At 49.4% G+C, this 20,933-nt stretch overlaps 1 protein-coding gene across 5 annotated transcripts in view; it reads left to right on the top strand.

The window, feature by feature from the left end:
* Positions 1-20,933, top strand: part of LOC126529774 (protein shifted-like) — a 384,912-nt gene that overhangs the window by 287,799 nt on the left and 76,180 nt on the right. For all 5 annotated transcript variants that reach the window (XM_050177290.3, XM_050177288.3, XM_050177289.3 and 2 more), the window contains exon 6: positions 10,464-10,559. In XM_050177290.3, coding sequence (XP_050033247.2) covers positions 10,464-10,559 — 96 coding nt within the window. The remainder of the gene's footprint in view (positions 1-10,463; positions 10,560-20,933) is intronic.

Genomic DNA, 20,933 nt, shown 5'->3' with positions numbered 1-20,933 from the left:
AAGCCACTGAAAGGTTATTTCATGACCTGCATCACTTATATGTTGTAACGTCTCTGTAATATGGAATATTAGTTGTTCGTGCGGACCGCGTCGTAAAGGTGACAGTAGAGACTGCAGTGCCACCTTCGAATCGCAGAATATGGTCCACTAGTGTGGTGGTTCATCACCAATGTGATGAAGTGCAGTAAAGAGCGCTGCGAGCTCTGCTGCCGTCGATGTTGTCGCGTGGGTCGCCTTAAATTTGATTGTTGTAGCTTTCGCTTGTATGACGATTGCCGCCGCGGAGCTGCTTGGCAGGACAGATCCATCACTGTAAATATGCGTACAGTCACGGTAGTTCTCGTACAAATATAGTAGCGTGACCTGTCTAAGGGCTGGCGATGATAGATCAGCTTTTTTCGAGATACCAGGTATTGTGAGGTTGATGTTTGGCTGAGCGAGGCACCATGGAGGAATCGAAGGTCTCGCAGCCGGAGTGGAACAAGCTGGCAAAGATTCATCATATGCGGTTATCGTTTGACTGAAAGATGTGTGTGGTCTGTCCGCTGTTAGGGAGGCCAAGTGGTGACGAGGAGTCCTGGCCAGATGCCTTATATGGGTCCTGAGTACTTCAATTTCAATGTGGATCCTGACAAGTTGGTCTCCAGCGATTGTTATCGTAGCCACAGTGGAAGCACTCTGAGGCAGGCCTAGACAGATCCGGAGCACTTGACCCTGAAGACTTTGTATTGTGTGTAGATTTGTTTTACCTGTGTTGTTTATTGCTGGCAAACTGTATCGCAGAAATCCTAGAAAAAGCACCCTGTACAGTTGCAACATGGCTCTTGGCGACATTCCCCAGGTCTTGCCAGCGAAAAACTTGAACAGGTGACAGATGCCCGTCAACCGTTTTTTCACGTAGGATACGTGTGGGCTCATTGACAAGTCCCTGTCGATTATGACACCTAGAAACTTGTACGATCGCACCCGTCGTATTATTTGGCCATTTATCATTACACTGTAGTTTGCCATGGGTTTGCGCGTAAATGGCACTAGTGCGCATTTCTCTGAGGAAATTTCCAGGCCTCGATTACGGACGTAGATAACAGTTTGTGTGGCGGCTCTCTGAATTCTCGCTCGCAACTGTAGGCATGTTACTGCAGACGTCCATATGCAGATGTCATCCGCGTACATTGATAGCCTGACTGTAGTTGGCACGTGCTCAAGGAGAGCAATTAGTGTTAGATTAAATAACACAGGGCTAAGTACACCGCCCTGGGGGACGCCGCGTTAGCTATAATGTAGACAAGTATGGCCTTCCTCGGTGCTTACAAAAAAGGATCGTATGGATAGATAGCTCCGTATCCATTGAAACATCCGACCACCCACTCCTACCTCTGCGAGAGCGGAGTGGATGGCTTCATGCGTAACGTTGTCATACGCCCCTTTAACGTCGAGGAATAAAGAAGTGCAGAGACGCTTACGGCATTTCTCATGTTGAACGTAGGTGACCAGGTCGACGACGTTATCGATCGATGATCGACCGCGTCGAAAGCCCGCCATGGCATCTGGGTAGGTGTTGTGGTACTCCAAGCACCACTCCAGGCGTCCTAGGACCATCCTCTCCATTACTTTGCCCACACAGCTCGCCAAAGCGATCGGGCGATATGATGAGAGTTCCAACGGCGACTTGCCAGACTTCAGCAGTGGAACAAGGCGACTTGTCTTCCAGGTTGTTGGTAGTGTGCCATCTCTCCAAGATTCATTGTACACCTCAAGAACTCCTCTCGCTCGCTCCCCCAGGTGACACAGAGCTCGGTAGGAAATTCCGTCAGGTCCTGGCGCTGATGTGCGGCTACACAAAGCTAATGCTGCCTTAAGTTCGTGGATTGAGAATGGTAGATTCATCCGGTGATCACGTGGTGGCGGACAGCTACTCGAAGGCGATGGAATATTGGTAGCTGTGAGTTGGCCGGATAATCTGGCGCAGAAATCCTCTGCCACGTCAATCTCCGATCTCTTTTGAGAGAGGGCAAGCGCCTTGAATGGGAATCGCTGTACGGGGAGTGTCCGGAGACCGCGCACCGTTCTCCATAGTTGCGATAAAGGCTTGCGTGGATCTAGCGACTCACAGAAGGCAGTCCTACGTTGCGATTCGAGCTTGTCTAACCGGCGCTGTATCTTCTTTTGCGTGCGCCTGGCAGTCCGTAAATCGTCCATTGTCTTCGTACGTCGGTACCTTCGTTCAGCACGTCGTCGGATTGCTCGATGTTGTTCTAGTTCCACATCAAATTCATTCAGTTTCGAAGAGCATGTGAGAGTACGCATAGTGTCTTGCACCGCGCTCTTGATTGCCTCTTCCAAGTCTAAAGACGGATTGGCGTCACAGTGTTCTTCCATAATAGACTGAAATTTAGGCCAGTCCACTCTTTGGATCGTATCCCGTATTTTGGAAGGGGACAATCCTCTGATCTTGATGTACGTGGGGATATGGTCGCTTCCGTGCGTCTCTATGTCCGCAAACCACCCTGCACGTCTGACAAGGCTTCGTGAGACGAAAGCCAAGTCAAGACAGCTGCTGTACGTGGAGCCACGTAAGAAGGTAGGACTTCCATCATTCAGCAGCCAAAGTTCATTACTGGAGGCGAAAGATACCAGAGTTCTGCCTCCTGCGTTAATCATTGGACTTCCCCAGAGTGTATGATGGGCGTTGAAATCTCCAATGATGACCCAGGGATTGGAAGTTGAGGAAAGAATGGGCTGGGGTGCGTTTGGCACGCATTCTCAGATCACGAACAGCAAGTTGCCATTATCCCTCAAGAGAAAAGTGTATAACAGCTGTGTCTTACCAGTACTCACGTACGGGGCAGAAACATGGAGCCTTACGAAAAGTGTTCTACTTAAATTGAGGAGCACGCAACGATCTATGAAAAGAAGGCTAAGGGATAAGAAGGGATAAGGGACGTTAAGGGATAAGAAAAGACCAGATAGGGTGAGGGAACAAACGCGAGTTAATGACATCTTAGTTGAAATCAAGAAAAAGAAATGGGCATGGGCAGGATATGTAATGAAGATGGAAGATAACCGATGGTCATTAAGGGTTACGAACTGGATTCTAAGGGAAGGGAAGCGTAGCAGGGGGCGGCAGAAAGTGAAGTGGGCGGATGAGATTAAGAAGTTGGCCACCTACGGGCCACCTATGGGAAGTGCTTAACGCCTGCTTCACCTCCTCCGCGGGTTGGGCCGGTATTGCACTATCTTCGGAATCGGGCCACATATGGGGAGTGGTTAACGCCTGCTTCATGTCCGCCGCGGGGCGGCCCGGCATTTCACTTTCTCCGGGATCGGCCCACGTATGGGGAGTTCTTGCTTACCACGCCAACGACACCAAGATTGCCTTGGACGGTAGAGGTATACAGCTTCGCTGTAAAAGTTAGGAGAGAGCATTACGTCACTCAGCCAGCCTTGGCAAGTCAACGCTCCGTGAAGCCAACACTTTGCTTAGTGGCGGCCTAACACCTGGCCTTTTACGTCGAGATCACGGAGAAAGAATCCAGATTTGCTGATACGTTTGGTCGCGCCTCCTTGAGGAACTTTTCTTCCAGCTGTGCAGTGCGCTCTGTCTGCCTGGCTTCATGCGCTGCCTGTCGTGCCTCCTTCAGCCGTTTTTTTTCCAGCTGGGCAGCTTCCGCATGGATCACTGCACATTATGGCATGTTGCGGTGTGTTGTGGTGGGGTGTGCCGTTGCGAACATGCACTACACACATTTTAAGATTGTGGCCAGTATCACTGCCACCCAGTCTGCTTTGCTGGTTGCCATTTCGTGCTTACATGTACTCTCGATTACGGGAAAACCAGCAATTTTTTTTTGCCGATATCTTTGCTCGTCATCAGCTTTGACCAGCTAATGTCTGCTCTGAACACCAAGGCTTCTGGAAGGTGGATGTTCCTTAAGAGCCTGACTAGATTCTCACTACATTGCAACGTGCCCAGTCGTCTCCATATTTTTCTGATGCTGTCTGTTGCGGATATTTGCTTTGCGACGGAAAAAATGGGCAGGCTGCAAAGCCTCCCCCCTCTCCCCCCGTCGCGTAGTTCGTACCTAGTTCGCTCTCTGGCTGCGCCCTACCTGCTGGTGCTGCGTTTGTTGCTGCTGCTGTACGACCTGAATAAACCTCCTTTACAAATGGTAGAGCTGCTGGGTACAATCGGAATTCTGGAACATCGCAATCGGACGCTCTAGCCCGTCTTCATTATGCCAGGAGAAGTACCACCACAAGCACAACCCGTTGCCCCGGTCCCTACCGTGGTCTGCCCCGGCCCGTTGCGTCAAGGCACCCCACCAATTTTGAGCGGTACCGTAGACCATTACGCAGAAGACTGGCTCGCCGACTACGACCGGGTCAGCATCCACAATCACTGGAACGACACCAAAAAAACTGAATTACGTGTTGATTTATTTCAGCGGTGTCGCCAGCGTGTGGCCCCGCAACCACGAACGTGTTCTCACGACGTGGACGGCCTGCAAGACTAACGTGACGGAGGTATTCGGGTGCACCCCCCCCCCCCCCGGTCGCAAGCTTCGCGCCGAGCAACCTTTGCGTGGTCGTGCGCAACAGTGCGGGGATACATTTCCCATTTATATAGAAGATGCTGTCAACCTCTTAACCGCGTTGACGTCACAATGGCTGATGCCGAGAAGATCCGCCATAACTTGAAAGCCATTGAGGACGACGCCTTCCAGATGCTGGTGGCGAAAAATACGTCGACAGTCTCTGAACTCGTGAGTCTCTGTCAAAGCTTCGACGAACTGCGCAAGAACGCAAATCCACCCGTTAATCTCCTCCTCAGGCCACTTGAATGTCGAGCTTGGCTGCTGCCCCGGATAAAACTTCGCTCCTGGTACAGATCAAGGAATTCGTCCGTGAACAGGTGGCTCGTCAGCTTTCTCTGATTCCACTTACACACGGCCAGTCGAGTTTTCCTTTGGCGCCCGCTCTCCAATCTGTCATCAAGGAGCAGGTAGCCGGCCGCATTTCGCCTTCTCTCTAGCAGGCTCCGACTGCCGCTCCTCCGACGTACGCCGAAGTCGCGACGAGGCCTGCACCGCAGACCTTCGCGTCCCCTTCGCCCAACTTTGCGCCCACCCGTATCCCCTACAGTCCGGCCACTGGTGCACTATGCACGACCTCAAGACGATTGGCGCACGGAAGACAATCGTCCGATTTGTTTTTATTGTGGCCATGCTGGACACGTGGCACGTCACTGTCGCCTGCTTACACCGAACGTCCCCACCAACGTGCGTCCATGTGCACCACGTTTCCAACAACGCCGCAACTATTCAGACACCTTTGAATCTCCTCCTGTAGTCGAAACCGCGTTCTCCGCTCACCCTTCACCTTCTCCTCGCCGCCGCTCCCGTCGGCGGAGCCTCTGCGCCAGGAAAACTAAAAACCGCACTTCAGGAGGCGAGAACTGCGGCGTCAGCGAAATGTATAAGGCCTCACACTTCCCCGAAAAATGTTATTAAAGTCGCGATAGAAGGAACATTGACCCTAGCACTTGTCGACACCGGCGCTACACTTTCAGCGATAGATGCCTGTTTTTGTCGCAAGATAGGAAAGGTGACGACGACGCTTTCTGGACTGTCCCTTCGGACTGCCAATGCGCAGCACGTCGAGCCATCCGGCGTCTGCATCGCTCGTGTCGTCATTCAGGAGCTCCTTTATATCACAGAATTCATCGTGTTGCCATCATGTTCACACGACATCATATTAGGTTGGGACTTTTCACACATCATGCGATCATTGACTGCGCCCGCGCCGAAATCGAGCTGTTTCACTTTTCGACCGATGTTATCACTGACCACTAGGACCCCTGTCGCAAAATCGCTGTTTCAGAAGACACTGTTACACCTGCCTGGTCTTCCGCTCTTGGGAGTATCTCTTCTGACTCTGTAGATGATGGCACAGCACTCTTCGCTCCCTCTGAACTCTTAGTTCGCCGCCGTTTACTACCACTGCTGTTCGCCGTCCTCGAATTCAAAACTGGCGCCTCTCCCGTGTGCCGATACAGTTACTTCATGCCGCCGTGTAAGCCTTGGCAGAGCAGAGCCGCTGGCCTCATCTTCAATATTTGACACGATGGACGACTCCACTTGCCGCCCTCGAGGCGTCGCCTGCTCAGCCATTGCCACGTTCTTTTACGCCAGCTATTGCCAGTGACCTCACGACGACGTAGCGCGATGAACTTATTCACTTGCTCGAAGGCTTCTCTTCTTCCTTTGACTGCTAAGCAACATCCCTCGGCCGCACAACGACTTTCTCGCACACCATTGACACTGGTAGCCATGCACCCATTCGGCAGCGTCCCTACCGAGTATCGGCGGCGAAAGACGTGTTATCAATGACCAGGTGAACGATATGCTCAATCGCGGTGTCATCCAGCATTCTAGTAGTCCCTGGGCATCACCAGTAGTCCTAGTTAAAAAAAAGACGGCCTCATACGATTTTGCGTTGATTATCGAAGGCTTAACAAGATTACCCGAATGGATGTATACCCGTTGCCACGTATTGACGACGCACTTGACTGTTTGCAAGGAGCGGAAATTTTTCCTCCTTAGATCTCCGCTCTGGCTACTGACAGGTGCCCATGGCTGACGCTAACTGTTCTAAAACCGCGTTTGTGAAACCAGTTGGCTAGTATGAATTCACTGTAATGCCGTTCGGTCTGTGCAACGCGCCCTCCACCTTTGACCGCATGATGGACGGCATCCTGCGTGGCCTGAAGTGGCATACTTGTCTCGGCTAGCTCGACAACGTTGTCGTACTTTCCCCTGATTTTCCGACTCATTTTCGCCGTTTACACCCAGTGCTCACCTATCTCCGGAGTGCTGGTCTCCAGCTTAAAAAGTGCCTATTTGCAGCTCGAAAACTTACTATATTAAACCGCGTTGTCTGCAAGGAAGGCATTCTTCATGCTGCTAAACCTCGCGCCGTATCCGAATTTCCGAAGTCGACTAACTTGAAAGCACTACGCAGCTTCACTCGCCTATGCTCTTATTTTCAACGTTTCGGTCGCAATTTCGCTAATGTGATCGCACTACTAAACCAACTTCTCCAAGGTGATAATGAACTTTCTGCTTGGTCGGAAGCCTCTGATGATGCCTTTACGACTCTTCGACGCCTACTCACGTCTCGGCCAATCTTGCGCCATTTCGATGCAACCGCACCTACAGAACTTCACACTGACGCAAGTGGTGTCGGCCTTCGTACCGTGCTCGCACAACATAATAACACTTATGTCGAATACATGGTCGCTTATGCCAGTCGTGCCCTCACGAAACCTGAAGCCAATTACTCAGTAACAGAAAAAGCGTGCCTGGCTATCGTACGGACTCTTCAGAAATTTCGCCCATATCTCTACGGTTGACCCTTTGACGTGATGACGGATCATCACGCTCTTTGCTGGTTGTCTAACCTCAAAGACCCGTCGGGCCGCCTCGCTCAGTGGGCCCTCCAAATCCAGGAATATGATATCCGTGTCGTCTATCGCTGTGGACGCAGGCACTCTGACGCCGATGCCCTCTCACGCTTCCCAGTTACTTCAGACAGCAGTACTTCTACCTACAGACATGATATCTCACCACTTGATATCCTGGACATGGCCTCGGAGCAACGAAAAGACCCATAGATCGCCATGATATTCGATTTTATCAAATCCTCCGGCAGCTTCGGCACCTCGACCGTTACGTCGACAGGCAGAGCATTTCACCATCCGCGACGTACTTTTATACCGCCGCAGCTACCAGAATGACGGCCGCACATGGCTCTTTGTGGTGCCCCGCCACCTTCGACAAGATTTATGCTCCGGTTGTCACTCTGGCCCGCAGTGTGGTCACGGCGGAGTGTCGAAAACCTACACATGGCTTCGCCTACGATATTATTGGCGAGGAATGTACAGCTTCGTCCAGAAATACGTACGCTCCTGTATTGCCTACCAACGACGTAAATGCGTCCCGCATTTCTCCACCGCACCTCTCCAACCACTTCCCTGCCCAGCTCAGCCATTTGACCGTGTCGGCATTGATTTGTACGGTCCTCTTCCATCTAGTGGCGCTGGCAACCGATAGATTGTTGTCGCCGTAGATCATTTGACACGATATGGTGGAGCCGCCGCCTTGCCTGCCGCATCAGCAAAAGACGTCGCCTTGTTCATTCTGAACAACTTCGTTCTCTGCCATGGCGCACCTCGTGAACTGCTGAGCGATCGGGGTCGCGTATTGCTCTCGGACGTCCTGCAGTCACTCCTATCTGAACGCCAAATTATTCACCGCACTACTGCTGCTTATCGTCCACAGATCAATGGCTTAACCGAACGATCCAACAGAACTGTTGGTGACATGCTATCAATGTATGTTGCGCCTGAACACTCCAACTCGGATCTTGTACTTCCATTCGTCACATACGCGCATATAGCACTGCCTCTTAAGCCACTACCGGGTTCTCACCATTCTTTCTGCTTTACGGCCGCCATCCCTCCAGCACAATTGATACGGTTCTCTCATACCGACCGTACCCTGATGAATGCTCACCTGTTTCTGCGGTCGCCAGTACGCCGAAAAATGCCGACAACTGGCCCGTTCTTTGACGTCTGCTCAACAGTGCCGCCAAAAAGAGCGTCATGATCTTCATGAGCAAATCGTCTTCCCTGATTTCTTGTTTTACGTATTTGTCCAACTCTATGGAGCTTTCTTCCCCTAATTTCTACCTTTGCATCCAATTTACCGTGTCTGTTATTCTCACTGTAGTTCTTTTTTTTTCGGCATATTGAGCGCCATCGTTCTACGTGGTAGAAAGGCACTATTCGCCATCACAGGAGGGCGAAACAAAACTGCTCGCATAGCTTTCGCTAAGTAGCGCCCTCGCCCCCCCCCCCACCCCACCCCTGTACACCTTCATTGTCGTATGCTGCTAAGAGTGAAACAAGACATCCAAAACAACGCAGGCAATCAGCTATGACTGTTTTATTCAGCAGTGAGAGCGAGGGAATAAGTGATAGAAATAATATGCCCAGGCAGTGCAAATTCAAGGCAAATGAGCAATTATTTATGGTTTCACGTTTTAATAAAAGAAGACACGGATGCAAGAGGAGGGGCAACACATTTCCCTCTTCTTGTGTCCGTGTCTGCGCGCCTAACCTTATCCTAACACGAATCCGTACCAACTAGTTCAGCTTCGTGTCGTTCTCATTTCTATAGCTCTTAGTTTAGGTGAGATGCAAAAAGAGTCTCGGCAGAAGGAGCTTCGGGAAAAGGAGTCCAGCCGTAGGTTCCAGTTTTAAAGAGGCGGCTGTCTGTCGTCTGGACGGACACCTAAGGAGGCAAAATGCCGTTGGCGTCGTTTAGTCCATTCGGAACGGTGCAGTAATGTTTGCTGTTGACTACCGCCTGACGCTGAACATGACCGTTGTACTTCAAAATCCGCACGGCGATGATCGCTCTTAACGTGCAGCAGTCTTGCACGGAAGACGGGACCAGTATTGCCAGATGACTGTGGACTTTAATATCTCTTATTCGTGAAGGTGCTTTTTCATAGCCCATTGCCTGAAAGTGAACTCGTCCTTTCGTCCTTACCCGCACTTTCATCCGTGTTTTTTTTTTCACTCATAAATGTAAATCCCTACCATAAATCAATATCCCTACCACTTTATAATCTCAATTAACAATCACTGCTTTATGCAAGGGCCGTAGTGTATTGAGCTGAAGGTTATCGCTCGAGTTCACGTTAATGAAATTTGTTCTCAGAGTCCAGCGGATTGTAACACTGGTGCGCGCGTCTGCGTTGTCGTGCCCTATGTCGTGCCCTATGTCAAAAAAAAAAAAAGAGCCGTACTCAAGCTGCGTTTGTTCAGTTGGTGGAACATGCCATGGACGTGAAGGCATTCTGCTCGGCGAGGTTTGATCATCGCTAATTGCCGTGGAGGGTGACATTGCACGCAGCCACTCGCATTCCCGAAAGGCAACTGCCGCGTCTGTCTTTCGACGTCTCAATTACTGGAGCTCACTGACTGGCTTCTCGTTGTGCCTGCCTCTTAGCGACTATTTCGGACTTGACTGAGTTACGTGTGGTGGCGCGCCGCTATCGTAGAATACGCTTGTACCCCGGTTCGAGTGGAGGACACTCCGTTGTTTTCGTGCGCCTAATGTGCACGAACATTTGCGCAATTCTTATTTTTGGAAAAACCGATCGGTGTAGTAGCGCCGCAGCTAATGCAGTGACAGGTGAGACTGACCGCTCACCTCGTTGTCAGCACCGCGTGAGACGGACAGTCTGTTGGGAACGAAACCAGTAAATCTGCACCGAACAAAGCTGTAGCCGTAGAAGCCGTAGTGTCGTAGGTAACCTGCGTCGGCGTAGGAGGAGAAGGCACACTGCCTCGCCTTCAGCTCTGACCTCGGTCGTGGTGGGGGCCTGCCCAGCAGCGCTGTGCTATCCACAGTGCATGAACGGAGGAACGTGCGTGGCCCCAGGCGTCTGCGACTGCGCCGTTGGATACCAGGGACCGCACTGCGAAGGAGGTGAGTGCCTTTTCTTGACTGCGGTAGCAACTCTCAGACTTAGGTTTGACTGCACACCGTACTTACGAGACCAAGTAAGCGGCCAGTGATAAGCTTTCAAATGCGGTGAGTGAAAAGGCCAACAAGGAGCTTGATTTTTTGTTAGCGAAACAACCAGTTGAAGCCAACATACAATGGAGACAAGAGAAGCACAAGAAAGATTAACTGTTGGTTTATCAATTATTATTTAGGAATAATAAAGGCAATGAAACTGGACCGAAAGGTTTACCGCGCTATAGGATCCCAACTTTGGCGTCATTGTCTGTTGGCTTCATGTTATAATTGTACAGCGAGGGTCTCGAATATAGCGGCTTATGCCACGAGGTCGCATAAGAGAGTTTGTTGCCATGTTGTTGCCTGTTACAATTCACGTACACTATGTCACGCAAGTGGTTGAAAGGATCAACCGCCGCCGTGGCGGTGAGTGGCTGCCAGGGATATGGCACGCACGCACAGACACCGTATTTGCAGAGAGCCACATGCCTGGGACAAGTTGCGCATTCGGAGAACTATAAAAAGTTCCTCCATTCGTGCAAATGACCTCCATTGAAATGTGCACAACTTAAAACAACGGTTAATTTCACCTGATGCTTTCTTTGGCATCACTGTCTGCCGGGATGATCTGGTTCAAATGCGGCGGTCACAGCACTCACAAAACCTCAGCGCACAGAGCGTGGCACGCTGAACGTGTTCTACAAGCCAAGCGCGGCGGCGAGCACTGCTTGAGTTACTAATTTGAAGTTCATTTATTATACCTACAAGTGAGTGATAAATACAGTAACAATAAGAAAACGCTACGCTAACACAAGAGATCCACTAACAGATTAGCACATCGATAAGGTAAATGAATACTTAACTATAGTAATACAGTAGAAATAGAACAGCGTTTGAACAGAATAACTCAATAGCAATGCTATTCTTACAAGCAGCCTAGAACAAGAGTATCGAATCCGTAGAGCGTGAGCAGGACGACGGTTATATTCATGCGCCATCGACTAAAAGAAAGTATTTGAATCAAATGTTTGTGAATTCCCCTACGCGCTATGTCTATTGCGGAGAAAATGCTCCGTTTCTTCGTGTGTGCGACAACTAAATGGTTCACTAAAATGCACTAAACAGAATTAATCGTTCTGGATTCGTTTATCATATGGTGGCGTTACGAAGTTGTGCCTTAAATAAATGGAAAAGGAATGGTGTCTGTTCTTTTGGCTAAGTCCTTGGCATACGGGTTCCACACCTCGCTGTCAGCGTTGGACATACTACAAGAATCTCATTTACGGTTATTATTGTGTTTCGATGGGCCAGTTTAAGCTTGCGTCTTAAATGCTTTGTTAATTTTAATTGCGTAAGCATTTCTATGCTTACTCAAAGAGAAAACTGTCCGTCCATACCGTGAGACGGTGGCATTAAAGCTAGCGCCCGCCGCAGCGAGTGAATTCACCTTCGTGCTGCCTCTCGCTTCCACGCGAACTCGGCGCAAGAACACAGAGCACACGAGGCTGTCAGTAGTCGGCGCGCTCTGTCGCCATCGCGGAGCGCTTTCAAGATAAGGCCCTCGCGGCCGTGCCAGACGCAACCGCCGCCGTAGTGCGGTTGATCATGGTTCACAATGTTTCGACGCGGATGGATAGAAGGCGCTCAAGAGCGATAACGGCTTAAAATGATCGGAACGTCGTCAGCGCACTTGGCGTCGCCACCTGCAGTAGGTTGCTTGCGTCATCAGTTCACCTTGCACCACCGTCGGCAGCAGTTGGTGTCGCCGCAGCGCTGCCCTTGTTAGTGCTGGCCAGATCATGTTCGGGTGACATTGACACTGGAGTGCGTGGAGATGCGCACGTGGCACAATGCTCACGCATACTTAGAGAGCAGCTTCTGCGTAATTTTTTTCTTATGCTATGTTACGTGACTCCAGAGAAACGGCGCGAAGATGTTGGCAGCAGAAGGCATGGACGAGACAACCATCTGTTCTTGTGCGCCGGCGGTTCGGTATCAGGAAAGGCACGGACATTCTTCGAGGCCCCCTGCCAACTGATGGTCGGCGCTTGTGTGCGATGGTCGTGAAATATGTTTCGCTGGTTTCAGGGACATCAGACGCACTATGTACTGACCGTGTTGAAACACTTTTTCTTCATGAACGGCTGATGCGCTGCTATGAATAGTTGCAAACCACTTACGATAACCGCAACAATGCCCGACCTGTCATCACCTAAAATGGCTTTTCATTTTCTGCGTAAGTTACCTTAATTATTTCATTAAGGGCATTGAAATCTAAAAATATAGATTCTATTTATTCCTTCTTGTCCGCTATCCTACAAAAGTAATCTATTGCTTGGCTGTCGACAGATATTGGCCAAGCCACTGTTACTGCTCGCAAAGGATTTTGCTACAAAATAAAGGCTGTTGTAATTGTTTACAAACAGTGTGCTTTAAGAACCTTAGATGTTGGTATTAAACTATTGGCCTATAATTGAGACTTACATGCAATTTATTTTCTGTCCTTGAATATCGAGGTTTACGAACCATCTAGTCATTAGGCAATGCGCTGAGGGCAGATACTTGCGAAACATTGCTCAAGGATACGTAGTCACCGATCCTACTCAACTTTTGAGGAAGGTGCGAGGGAGGTTTGAAAGCCTAACATGGAAGGCAAGTCGGATTGGCAATTTATTGAATCCCTTCCCTCCACAGTTAAACAGACTTCTGACAACGGTCCTGCTCGAACAGCATTGGGGACAATGTTTGCAGTGCGTGTTCTTCTCGTGATCATTTTCTGTTTTGCGAACACATAAATGTTTGACGCGACTATGTCCTGAGAACTTGAGGGATGGTCTATCACTTCTTAGCGTAGCAGGCTGAATTTCTGCGTGGTGTTAAGCACCCTGAGATATTCCTGAAGAAAAAAGGATGTATTTAGCTAGTTTGTTTTTTTTTTCCTGTCTAGCTGCGTTCAATCTATCCTAAACATGGCGGCATTACTATGGGCCGTCGCTAAACATAAGTGACATGGATGATACGTACCGCATCCAAAACACGATGAAATCTTTCACGAAAGCTCATGTGGTCGGGGTTACATCCGGCACAGTTGTGCAAGAAAACGCGTACGCAGATTAGAGAACTAAGTACTTATAAAAGCAGTGCACGTTTAAAGACGACGTGCGTAGAACAAAGGGTCCCGATATATACGTATTCGAAAGCGCTTTGTCAAGTGCGTATATAATCACTGTTCCTGCGCGTACTGTTTTGTGATCGAGGAATCCGTACGCGTGTCGGAAGGTCAGTATATTAGTTTATTTAAAAAACTGGCGATTGCATGCTTTCTATGACCTTCCCTCGCTAACATAATTTTCGTCAAACCCTCGACTGCATAGAATCAGCGTGCTGGTGGGTTAACGCACCGGCCTGAACGCGCTTTGTCTTGAGTCGATCTTTTGCCTCTCCTGAAGACAACACCCTCGTTGCGCTGGTGAAATACTTTCCTCACACACGTTATTATGTAATTCACCTTTAATCTCCTTCGCACTCATGCCCTTAGAAAAAAGTTACTTGACTACTCTCTTCCTCTCCTACTGCTTGAATTGCACCATTTGCTTCTCTATCACTCGTTGAACCTGCAACAAGGAGCAGATAATTTACAACACGATGTTTAAATTACAACTGAAGAATGTGCAAGCATTATACTTGATCTTATTGCACGTTCGTTCTCAAGCACCCCTCGCATTTCGCCCAGCCTTGCTGATCAAAAGGCCACTAAATTGAGCAGTGATGTGCAAAGTTGGACCCCGAGTTGTGACCGATCAAGTGTGGGTGAAGCAGTGCGGTGACAACGCGGAGGCACAATAATGCACGACACTCGCTGTACTCGCAGCTACATTGTTTGGCGTCGCTTGGAGATACTCAGATTATGGTTTACATGCCGCCTAATTAGACAATTAGTCGTAATAAATTATTCAACTTCATAATTAATTTAGTTAGATTGAAAGTGTCAATGAAGAAATTGTAGAGCCACATGAAAAACTACCGATGCAGCTTTCTGTCGCCAAATACGTGCCACCTAAAGGTGTTATCCCGAGCGTGAAAGAAGCCCGCGAATACACGCAAAATTGCCGTTCGATGCACTTTGCGTGGACTCGCGGACTTCTTTCACGCTTGGAAAGAACACTTTTTTAGACGTATCGAGCAGCAGAGAGCTGAAACGGCAGCTTTCCTTGTCGCTCTCCAATTCTATCATTGACGCTTTAATCTAATTATAATATTTAAGTTGTATAATTAGGATTACTTACCTAATTAGGGGGGAATACAAAAAATAATCTGATTATCTACATGTGACGGCGAACAACATTACCTTGGTTCTGTCCAGCTACGCAGCATTTGCATATCTTTAATGTTTGACTCAAGTTATGCGGGAAACTCTGTATATATTATCCCCACCCCTTATGTTATACCACTACTACGGGGTATTTAAAAGGACGCTAAAGGCAAATACTAAGTTGATGTGACTGTTTAAATATCATTCCAGAAACCTCGCAACGCTTGTTTTGCGCCAAAAGAAGACTTAGTTTTTTGTGGATACTGGCCCAGCTGAAAAACGGATCAGGGCGCGTAAACGAAGGCAGAGAACTGAGCTGTTTTGTCCGTGCATTGAGTGGCTCGGGTTCCGGTGAGTTCACCGAGTGACAATGATAAGCGAAAACAAGGCTATGTCCTAATAATATCTTGGATGGCAATCAGAATAAAGCGTGCGAAGACGCGTTTGCTTACGCCGAACGGCTGCAATCATACTCGTACGATTTCTATGGAAATCGATCAACTTGCACTTTCGCCAGCTTCCGGCCAGTGTTCTAATAGCCGCTGTGGTATCTATAGACGCAACGGTAGATAGAAGTTGACTTGTCTCTCCGCATAAACAGGTTCGCATCGCTACTGGCCAGTCTCTCCCTTGTGGGGCGGCGAGCAGGGAACACAGATTTTCCGCCTGTGGTCGCCACAGCGGCATTGCATGTCCAATTTGAAGCACCAGCGCCTGAGACCACGCAGCAGCAAAAACAAAAGCTTTTAGAAGGTGTGAAATGTATTGCGCCTCGCAAGCGCAACTTGGTCAAAGAGCACCTGAAGCAGCGGCGGTGACGTCAGCCCATGTGCGAGTTGCTAATGCAAGTCTGAACTTTACGCCAAGATCGTTTAGTTTGTTTTCGTTTTTCATGAAGCCACATAGCAGTTCTCCTCACTGTGGCAGGTCCATGCAGTGGAAGGTCTTTTGCTTGTTTACCATGGTGCACTTGCATAAGTGTCGGCAATATCCTGCACCTGTGCATCGCAATTCGATCATGGTTCAAGCCCAAACAGCCAACGTTGGACACCGACTATGTGCATCTAGGCATGTGCTGTTGGGTATGTGGCTATTAAACTTACTATAAGGTATGTCCCGAATAGACATGCAGAACATTATGCAAGAATTGCACAAGTTGGCAACAAACAATTGAACAAGTCGGCTTCAGAAAAGGGAAACCAGAAGTGAGCCTATGGGACCATGGCGTTCTTTAATCGATGAGCATTGAGCTACAGAGAGAGCGAGAAAGAATTAATGCAAAAGATGGTCCGCTGACCTAAGCAGTGCTGAGGGTCAGTGGTGAACAATAAAGCCACAGATGTTGTTCGTAATACTTGGAATGTTAGTTAATTTGTTTCTACAAAAAGAAAGTAACAGAAATAATGCACAAGAACAATTTCTCACTGCACCTATGCACTTCCGGCACACAACTAGCGTCGTCTACTTGTGTTACAATGTGTTTCATTTTGACGAGAGCTCCGCACTCACTCTTTTCGCGAGCGCCATGATTCGACTTTGTTGCGTTGTGGGCTGCAAACGTAGCTACTGGCAGTATGTCAAGCTGCGACATCGTCTCCCTCAGCAAGGCAGCAGACGAGCGGACCGGCCGCAGCGCATCGGACTGCCGCTATCCGATCGGCGCCAGGATTTGCGCGTTTGCGGCCGTCACTTTATACCGGAGGATTATAGCATTTCGCGAGTCCGGTATTCGGGTAAACGCAAGAACCAGGAGACAGGCCCCGGCCGTTTGACCGTACCGTTTCACGGTATGAGCAAAAACGCCAATGTGGTCTGTACGGTGCAGCCACCTGGTGGCACAGAGCTCAACGACACACAGTAGCAGTAACGAAATGTACTCTTCCTTGCTGCTGGTGTAAATTTTTCGCAGGAGTGTAATCGTTAACACGTTGTTTTTGTAAATGTTTAAAATGTTTTACACTTGGTTAGAGCAATATTAGCGCTTTGTTTGGCTGGTTAAGCTCTGCGCCAAAAGGTAGCTAGACCGTGCAGACCGATCAGGCCGCTCACGCACGTCTACGCTAAAGTTCCTTCATCAGCGTGAGTTTATGCCTCCAGCCATCCTTCGAAACGCCCAGCTCGCCTGTGGTTACTGGAATACCAAACACGTTCGGCGCTGCGACAGAATGCTTGCAACGCACGCTGCTTCGATAGTTCTCGCTTGGGGTCGACTGCCAAGCAGCTCGCGAAGAGTTTGGAGAGGCTTCGCGTGTTGTGGAATAAGAGACGGAGAACTTTAAATTTATGGAAAAATGACAGGCATCCGTTCGCTTCGAGCGCATCAAGAAGGCTTGTTTATTTTTGATGAGAAGGTACGGGAAAGGGGAGAGAGAAAGGGAAAGTCACAATACACTGTGCCAAACAGGCTTTCTTGCACCCCGCACGTGCAAGCAACCCCCTCCAAACCTGAAAGGCACCACCGCATCGCCCGTCGCTGTTCTACGAACAGCGACGGGCGCCCGCCAATAATTTGCACGCAGTTTTAGGGGTGTCAAGTGTCCGGCGGTTGTGCCAGAGCGAGCTCAGCAGTGAAGCTTTAGGTGGAGGAGCCCTCGTCACATTGTCGGCGGCCCCCAGGGCGGGGGTGCTTTGGCTCCAGAATGGAGGATATACAACAACCTTCCCCGAATGAGCGAACTATTATTGAGTTTATTGATCCACCATATCTAAGGCATACAGCAGCTGGATCGGTCGCTTCACCTGTTCCCCCACTTAATACCAATTTGCAGGACCGCACCCTGCCGTCTCTACCCTTAAATGTTTCCTTAATTCTGGCGGTCTTCCACATGTGGCGTTTCAAGCGGTCTTCCCTCAGGAGCACCAAAGCGTCTTTCTTTAGATCACTTGATGTCGTTGCTCGGCACATATATGTGCCGATCTGAACTCCAATAAGTACTCTTTTCACCTCCGTCTCCAGAAACCATCGGCCATGGCAGTCCGGTACTTCCAGCGTCGTCAGAGATGCATGCCACCGCCAGGAATTTCCTCCGGCAGCAGGTGTGGAGGAAGGGTCGTCAACTTTCTTCCTACAAGGAAGTGCGCCGGTGACAGTGGTTCTGGCTCTCGAGCATCATCGTATATTAAAGTCAAAGGTCGTGAGTTGATCACGGTCTCCACCTCATAAAGAACGGTGGTCAGTTCTTCGAGACTCGAGCTGCTCCGACCTAACACCTTTCGCAATGCTACTTTCACAGATCGCACCATCCGCTCCCAGAATCTGTCCCACCAAGCTGCCCGTTCAACAATAAACTTCCATCTGATCTGGTTTCCGGTGAAGTATTACTGCAATTCCTCGACTTGGAACAGCATGAACATGGCCTTTAGATTCCTGGCTGCACGCTTGAATGTGAACGCGTTGTCCGAATACACTGGCGAGCATATTCGACGGCGTGCCACAAAGCGTTTAAAGGCCAAGAGGAAGGCTGTAGCCGACAGGTCGCTGACGAGGTCAAGGTGGACGGCACATGTCACAGCACAGGTGAAAATAGCAATGTTGCATATTTTTCTGTCGCGTGACTGTTGACAAATCAAGGGCCCAGCAATATCGATGCCAACGATGCCGAACGGGTTTCCTTTTGTCACTATGTCAGCTGGAAGTGATGCTACTGGTTCCGTAGCAGGAGGGCAACTTTGTTTGTGACAGACGAAGCACTGCTTGATAACTTTCTTTACGGCCTGATGCCCTCTGATAATCCAATACGATTTTTGCAGCTGTGCTAGAGTATCGCGTACGCCCGTGTGCAGCGTTCTCAAGTGTTCCTTCCATATGAGCAGTGACGTGAAGGGGTAATTGCCAGGGAGAACGATGGGATGCTTAGTCTCTTCGTTGTTATCACTGAATTGCAAGTGTCTACCAACTCGCATGAGGCCCTCTATGTCGAAGTACGGGTTGAAAGGCAAAACAGGAGAGCTCTTAAGCAGCGGTCTTCGATTCTTCAGGTTTGAAATGTCGTCGGTGAACGCATCTCCTTGAGCTTTAGCCAACCAGTATCTTTCAGCGTCGATTACTTCTTCAGCTCGTAATGGGCCGATTGTCTTTCCTTCTTTATTGTGGCAGTTGTCGACAAAGCGACCGGACCCACACGGTTACTCGCACGACTCTGCAGAATGAACTATAGTTCTGAACATTGAGAATTGCCATGGATGATGATGATACTATTGACATCACCGTCATCTTTCGCTCTTCCATTTGGCACTCCCCAGCCTTCGAGCTCGGCTCACTTATCGTTGGCTAATGCGCGTCATCCTCCTGAAGCCAATGCGGTCCTCTCCACCACAATTCGCTTTCCCACAGGGCTGATGGGAGAATTCCGCGAGAGATAAGGTCAGTGGGGTTGTCTGAACCTGGGCAGTATTTCCAATCCTTGGGATCTGTCAGTGCTTGTAACTCTGAGACTTGATTTGCTACGAAGGGCCTCCATGTTTCCCTTGATCCACTACATAGCTACTGTAGAATCAGTCCAGGGGATGGTAGCAACGTTCTTTAGATCCAAGGCCTTGGTAACGTAGTGGCATAGTCGCGCGCCAACAAGGACTCCCATCAGCTTCAATCGGGGTAGCGAGAGGCGTTTCAAAGGGGTCACTCTCGATTTGGCCATGACCAAGCTTACATTTGTTAGTCCGAACGGAGACTTGGGCACGATACATGCGATAGCACCATAGCCCTTCGGGCTTGCGGCACAGAAAATATGCACCACTTTCTCCGTATCATCGTTTCTAAAGCCTTTCGCTATATAAGTCTTGGAATAGACACTCCTTCAATGCATGAAAGCCCCTTACACCAGCAGTCCCACTCGGGCTGCAATGTTTCAGGCAAGGGATCGTCCCAACCAATTCCCAACTCCCACAACTTCTGGAACATTACCTTTACGCATAATTTTGTGGGAGCAATAAATCCAAAAGGTTCGAAAATTCTTGCCGAGCCCTGCAGCACAAATCCCTTGTTGTCGGCTCTTGCGGAGAGGAAGTCGATGAGTGAAGTTAGGTTGTATTCAATGTGGTCAGTCTGAGCATTTCAACTAACTCCCAATACCTTTGTAGCTGCAGCATGTCCAACGTCAGCGTTCGTTCTTTCCGCGTTGCCATTATCTAAGAAGTTGACGAAATCGCGGTCGTTCGACATCCACTTGTGTAGTCGCATCCCTGCTTGAGACAATATATCTTTTGATTCCTGGCACAAGACTTTACCCTTGTCAAGGCTGTCAACCCCAGTTACGAGGTCGTCCACGTAAAGATGCTTGCGCAGGACACCCGCAGTCTCAGCATACTGTTCCAGCAGGCCTTCAAGACGAAGTTGTAACGTTGCAACCAAGAGAAATGGGCTCGACGTGACACCGAACGGCACGCGAGTCATCCGACACGTCACCATAGCTGGAAGTTCTTCCTCTTTCTTTGGCGTCATAGCGTACCAAAGGCACCGTATTTGACGGCACAGCGTTCCGATCGCCCTCTGATAGGGATAGTTGGAGAAAGGCCTTTTTAATATCCGCAACGATGGCAATGTTGTAAGTGCGGAAATTGATCAGCAGATGAATGACTTCTGGGTTTAGGTTTGGGGCACTTTCCAAAACATTGTCCAGGAAGAGGCTATTTTTGGCACCTGATGATGCATCGAGTACTACCCTCAGTTTTGTCGTCCGGCTTTCGTGATGAACAACTGCTTGATGTGGCATGTAGTACACCAGACCTTCCGACGTGCCGTAATCCTTGCTGGCTGGCTCTACATAGCCCTTTTCAACGTAGTCTCTTATGCAGGCGTCGTATTCCCTAATCAACAAATCTCCTTTCCAGAGGCGCGTTGTCTGTGCTTTAAGACGCCTTGCTGCGCACTGGTAGTTGTCGCCAAGCTTGTAAACTATCGAATTCCAAGGGAACGACACCTTATAGCGGCCATTCTCAAAGTTGACGGTTTCTTTATAGTGCTGACGGACCGCGTCCTGGTGACGAAATGGCTCATGTTCCTTGATACCGATGTGCTCGAGCTCCCAGAA

Source organism: Dermacentor andersoni, chromosome 9, assembly GCF_023375885.2.
Source record: "Dermacentor andersoni chromosome 9, qqDerAnde1_hic_scaffold, whole genome shotgun sequence".
In the NCBI taxonomy this organism is placed as follows: domain Eukaryota; kingdom Metazoa; phylum Arthropoda; class Arachnida; order Ixodida; family Ixodidae; genus Dermacentor; species Dermacentor andersoni.
Note: the sequence above shows the minus strand (reverse complement) of the source record. Positions and strands in the feature narration are given on the sequence as shown.